This window comes from Calonectris borealis, chromosome 4 (assembly GCF_964195595.1).
Source record: "Calonectris borealis chromosome 4, bCalBor7.hap1.2, whole genome shotgun sequence".
Classification (NCBI taxonomy): domain Eukaryota; kingdom Metazoa; phylum Chordata; class Aves; order Procellariiformes; family Procellariidae; genus Calonectris; species Calonectris borealis.
Window position 1 is genome coordinate 85448203 of NC_134315.1, and position 6000 is coordinate 85454202.

General features: G+C 55.0%; 1 protein-coding gene across 5 annotated transcripts in view; it reads right to left on the reverse strand.

Moving 5' to 3' along the window:
* ANTXR2 (ANTXR cell adhesion molecule 2) overlaps positions 1–1488 on the reverse strand; it is a 120211-nt gene extending 118723 nt beyond the window's left edge. For 4 of the 5 annotated variants that reach the window (XM_075150467.1, XM_075150469.1, XM_075150468.1 and 1 more), the window contains exons 1-2: positions 1350–1488; positions 424–495 (exon numbers count right to left, since the gene is read on the reverse strand). In XM_075150467.1, coding sequence (XP_075006568.1) covers positions 424–495; positions 1350–1369 — 92 coding nt within the window. In that variant the 5' untranslated portion in view covers positions 1370–1488. The remainder of the gene's footprint in view (positions 1–423; positions 496–1349) is intronic. The other variant, XM_075150470.1, reaches the window with a different exon arrangement.
* Positions 1489–6000: the final 4512 nt, after the last annotated feature.

Consider the following 6000-nt stretch of genomic DNA (forward strand, 5'->3'; position numbering starts at 1 on the left):
AACTTCCTGTATGTTTGAGCTCGAAAGATACTCCCTTCCTTTTGACCTGCACCATATATTTACATATATAGACAAGTACTCAGATCGCCTTCTTTATATAGCGCTCTCAAAGCAACATACAAGAAGTACCCCATCAGAAATGAGGCATGTGGCTTACGGAAAAAAAAAGTTCAAAAAAATCATCAGATTACATCTGAGAGTAATTTTAGAGATATTAAGTATTCAACGATGCATATTACCACCTTTTTACTGAGCTCCAAACATGAGAAAATGAAGTAAAACTTCCCAATATTTTCCAGCAATTTGGGCACTAGAAGCCCAACGCTTAACATGTTTGCGAAACGTATCTAGTGACCTTCCTAAGGCATAGGGTTTTTTCCAACATATCCCAGTACTATAGATGTCACGAGGAGAAAAACGCACCTCACAAATCTTTCCGTCAGCTGATTTACAAAATCAAATATTTCATGCCAATTCTTTGCTACGCTCCCAGATCTGAAAAGAAAACAAAAGCACATTAGTAGGCCTTATTTAAGGAAACCAGGCAAGGAAGGGTGACAATTTCAGTGAGAAAGCAGACAATACAGGACTATTTGCTTTTCTAATTATCTCAGGTCACCACCGACCCCGGCTCGCGGTGGTACCCGCATGTGATTTTTGTCACCGCTTGTCGAGGTGAGGCGTGGCAAGGCGCACTCATCGAACAGCACCCCGTAGTGAAAGGCACACGCAGCCCTGCCGTGAGGCCCAGCAGCATCGGCTCTCTACCGAGCCCCAGTCCCTGCCCCTGCCGCCCCCCCGCAGGCGCGGGGCGCGCTGATGGCGAGCTGCTACGCACAAACTTCGCCACAAAAACACGGTCATCAACAGCTGGGGCGGGGGAGGGGCGGCAGATGCTGCCGGTCGCTCGGGCTGCCTCAAAAATGTCCACCCTCGTCCCTTCGGTCAGGAAACGCACCCTGGCAAACTCCTCCTGCCCGCGAACTTCACGGCTTCCACGGACGCGGGAGGGGGCAATCGAACCCCCCCGGCCCTCCCCGCCAGCCTGCGGCGAGCCCACCGCGAGAGCGGGAAACTTTCTGCGCGCCTCCCCGTGCTGCCCGCTTCAACGCGGACCGCCGCTACCCCGACCCCCGCCCGCGGAGCGCCCCCCGCTCCCCGTGCCCCGCGGCGGGCGGCCGCGAGCCGGGGGCGGCCGTTAGCCCGCAACGGCCGGCGCGGCGCCCCCCAGCCCGCCCGCCCCGGCGCGCGCGGCCCCCTCAGCCCCGCGACGTCCCCCGCGGGCGCGCGCGGCCGGAACAAAAGCCGGAGCAAGGCGGCGGCGGCGGCGGCCCCCGCGCTGCCCTTACTTGTCCAGCACGAAGTACATGTCGAAGGCGCCGTGGCACGACGGCCCCTCCGGGGCCGGGGCGGCGGCGGGCAGCAGCGGCAGCAGCAGCGGCAGCAGCGGCAGCAGCAGCGCCGGGCCGCGCGGGGCCAGGCGCCCCCGGAGCACGGGCCCCGCCATGGGGCCTCGGGGCGACGGGACGCGGCGGCGGCGGCGGCGGCGGCGGCGGCGGCGAGGCGACGCGGGGGCCCGGCGCTGCCGTCCTGCCGCTCAGCGGGCGCGGGCGGTGCTGAAGTGGCCGCCCCTCGCCCGCCGCCGCGGCTCGCCCGGCCCGGCCCGGCCCTCCCCGCCCGTCAGCAGCGGCGGCGGCGGCGCCTGAGGCGGGGGCCGGGGCCGGGCGGGCTCGGCGCGCCCCTCTGCGCCTGTGTGGCGCGGCCCGCCTCCCTCAGCCGCCCGGCGGCGGCGGCCGCCGCAACTTCGGCAGCGGCGACCCCGCGGCGGCCCCGTGTCGTCCCCCCTCCCCGCTCCCCCGCCGCAGGCGCCTCCCCGGCAGGCGGCGGCCTCGCCGGCGGCCCGCGGCTGACCCGGGGTTCGCGTCCCCGGCGGCCGGGCCCGGCGGGAGCGCCCCCCGGCCCTCCGCGCGGCTGCGGCCGGCGCCGGGGCAGGCTGCCGGCGGCGCGGGGCGCAGAAGCGGCCCCTCTCCCCGTGACTGCGCTCTCCGCTCCCGCAGGGCCAGCCCCCTTCGGAGGGCAGCGCTTGGAACCGGACGGGGAGAGGTGACGGTTTCTGAGCGCGAAGGGGGGCGCGCGGTCCCGCGGCTGGGTGAGGCCCACCCGAGGGACGGTCACGGGGGGAGCAGAAACGTCCCCGGCCCTGCCCGGGTTCAGCCTGTTTTGTGCAAAGTTTAACAGCCCACAAGAGCCGACAAAACGGATTGCGACATGGTAGGAGTATGTTATTCCACGCTAACAGCGAAAACGCGTGATTAAAACCCGTGGCTCTCAAAGCTTCTCGTGCTTTGGGAGGGCAGGCAGCCTCCCTTTACGTTCCCCTAAACCGCTTCCTCACTGGCATTTGATACTCAACCTGTCCTAAGCCAACGTGTGTCAACTACCCCTCTGAGGAGATTTAACCAGGAACCTCCTGGGATCTTTTCTTTTTTCCAATCAGTCTCGGGGTTCTTCGCCAGGAGTGCTGAGTGTTGAACGTTTTTCTAAATCGGCAGCCAGCTAAAAGCTGTTACAATCCATGTTACAGCCGTACGTGTTAGCCATTTTCTCTGTGTTAGAAACCGGGTACAGTAGATCCAAACTGTTGCTCTGGGACTGTGCACGTGGTAACCACCAAAATGTACTGATTTACAATAGACTTGGCAAAACTAAATATAGAGCAGACATTTGGTTTGAAGCATAAGTGAACATGAGGCACTGTAGAAAGCGTCACTTTATGCTGCAAGAACATCATCTTTGAGATTTTTCCATCTGTGGTTTCAGATTTTCGCAGGAAGTTCAAACATGCTTAATAATCTTAAAATATTATCTGAAGGCTGAAAAGATGCATGAATTTCTGTGAAGAAAAGTGCTAGTCATGTGACAAGCTGCATAAACCAAAATTATCTCGTAAGTTAAAAATAAATGTCTAGCCTCTATTTCTTTGTTTCCTCTCTGGAGTTTTCTCCCCGAGCGCTATGTGACAAGCAATTAAGAGGACTTGAAATAAAATTGGTTATTCTTTTTTTCACCATTTGTGTGCCCAGTGCTTTGTTTTACTGTGAGCAGCTTTAGTTTACAGTGGACTGCATTCACCGCTACAACGCGGGGAAGCTCAAGACGCGGAGCTCCCGAGCAACGGAGACCTCAGGAGACTTCGAATAGGACTAGACTCGGGATTCTCTCTCATAACGTGTTAAGTTCCATTTTCCTAGCCAAGTACTGTGCTAGAGCTCTCAGAGGCCTGTCTCCCAGCACAGCATCAATCACAGGAGCAATGAGTCAATACGGCTGTCCAACTGTGGAAAGATAAAACACAGTTCAGAGGTGCCCCGTGCCTTATGACAAAAAACCAGGTTTCCTTCGGAACCTGACGGTTCTGGCTTGCGATGGAAGTGGTCAGAGGGTGAGCAATTTGCCAAGACAAAAATCCCCCAGAAATTACTGACTTCCCCCATCACTTGCCAAATAAATTATTCATGAGTCCGTATGAGTTTGTGACTGGCAGTAAGCTGTCACAGCCTGGTGGCTTTTATTAAATTAATGTTTTATGGGGCTGTATAGAGGATATTACCTGGAACCCTACCATTTGTTCCCCAGATGCTCTTCCCCCGCCCCCCCCCCCCCCCGTAGTAACTATCTCTTTTCTTAGGTTAGCCATCTCATTTACATTTCCCTTTCAACAGTCACTGCTCTGCTGTCTGTTTTTAATTTGATGAGAGTTCCTCATGCTGCTAGGCATCCTGTTGGCGTTACACAGAGGTATGGGTGCTTCAGAAACCCCGCTGCGAGAAATGCTCTGGGCGTAGGCGTTGCCGGGCACGGCCCCCGAGCGCGGTGCAGGCCTGATGCACAGGGACTGCAGGTGAGAAGGAGGGCAATGATCCGCTCAGGATTTATAGAACGAGTATGTAAATTTCCCGGCAGCGCAGCTAGCGCTCCAGCCACCAAACCGCAACGCCGTGTCTTAGAGCAGGTAGCCCTTTGTACCGGGAGCTGAGACCGAGCGCATCTTTCATTCAAGAGGGGTTACTGAAGAAAAGTTGAAAGGAGAAACGCATCGTTTGTGTTTCTCTCTGGCAAGAACTGAAGTGATGTGGCCATTGGAAAAGCACGGCTTACTGCAAGCTTCCATAACGGGATCTCTGGTTTACTGCGGATATAAAGGCTGGCATACTGCTCAGGAGAGTCCAGACAGCTTGAGTGTCATTGATTGGTGAGAAAAATACACAGTCGGGGCGGGCTGATATTTGTTATCCTCGTTGAGCCTCCGTCAACATCTCAGTCAACATCTTCCTTGTTCATGCATGACAAAATACAAGAAGAATCCCGCGTCAGCCTAGCCGGCGGAAAGCTGGCAAAGTTGATATCTTTAACATCCATCTTCTCCTTGTCACATCTAACAGACAGGTTTCCCATGCTGAATTGCTCGTTGGAACGACAGGACTCCAGCAGAACTATCGAGCATTTTCTCGTTAAATTGGGTCACAACGCAGTCCCACCGCTGTGAGAGCAAACAAATTATTTCTGTTTCCCCCGCTGCAGACTTTTGAACAGCCTTAGTCTTTAAACAAGTACTATTTCTTATAGCAAGAACGACTTGAGGATTGCAGATTGCTGTCAGCATTCCCCGGGTGCAGTGTCGTAGATTAAGCCCCGAACAAATTTAATGTTGAATATGTACTGGTGTTACAATATATTTTTTTCCTTTCTATATCATTTCATTTTGCTCTCAGCGCAAATAAAGCAGTCAGATGTAGTAGCTCTGTCAGGAAGTTAGAATGGGAGGACTGAAAAGAGCTTTACAAAATTAAGTATGTGAAATAAATACAGAAAATTTCATGCAGTTAGAATTCAGTCCTAACCTAGACCATATCTGCTCATCTTAGTCTACCAGTGATTGAAAGTTTCATCTGCACAAACACGACAGAACTGTTTTTTAACCGAGAAAATGACCTAACAAGGATCATGTGGCTCTCACAGGCCGTATAGGTGAATCAGACACATCGACTGCTCCAAAAAGGATCTTAAGCCTCCTTCCTCTGCCAGAGGAGCTGGGAAAGTCGTAGTCAAAGGCGGCCTGCCGGAGATCTTTCATTTCATCCCATTTCCTGCCGTCTTTGGATGGTTTCCTGCGGGCACAGCGCTCTGACCTGACACATCCATGTCAGAATGCATCCTCCGTGCCGATCCGAACGCAAAGCCAAGCCTCAGTGAGATGCAAGTTGGAAATTTCACGAAAGTCCATGGGCCAACAGTGATTTATGTTAGCCGAAGATCTGGCTCATGAAGTTCTTAATGTCTCTGAGCTAGCAAGGGTAAAGGGTAAGTAAGCGGTATTTTACAGTCCCCACGGATGCACAAAACACGGAAGATTAAGGACCGAGCAGCCTGTGCTTTGCCAAAGACCCAACAAAAGCGAGGGCTGATAATCCGTTACATCTCAGAAACGCCGTGCAGTGCCGACCCCTCCCTCCCTCCGCAGCGCCGTGCGATACAGCAGAGCAGGCTTTCTGAGCGTTTCCAAAACAAGCCGCACTTCAGCTCTCAGAGCAGCGCGAGTCAGCCCCAAGCCCGAGGAGTGCTTGCCTCGCCTGGGAGTACGTGTCATGTTATCCAGCTGTTGGAAATTGTGCTGGAAGCGCATGTGACCGACCGTTTGGAACGAGCTACCCCTGCCAGTTGGGGATCTGTGGCAGCCAGGGTTTGCTCTTTTCTTGTTTCCCAGTGTGTGAATTCCTCTTTCAGCCTGTGGTTTCTGCTGAAGCAGCAGATAAATCACGCCCGTTTTGCTGGAGTGGTTGGGTGAGAGGGAGATAGGCACCGAGGTACCGGGCAGTAGCTTGTGGCTACGTACGCGTGTTTGGCTTCATTCGCGCAAGGGCCCGGGGGCCTCCTTTCCCGCTTCTCGGAACTCGTTAGACGATGCTCGCCTCTTTCCCTTCCTCCTCCACCGCCACCGCG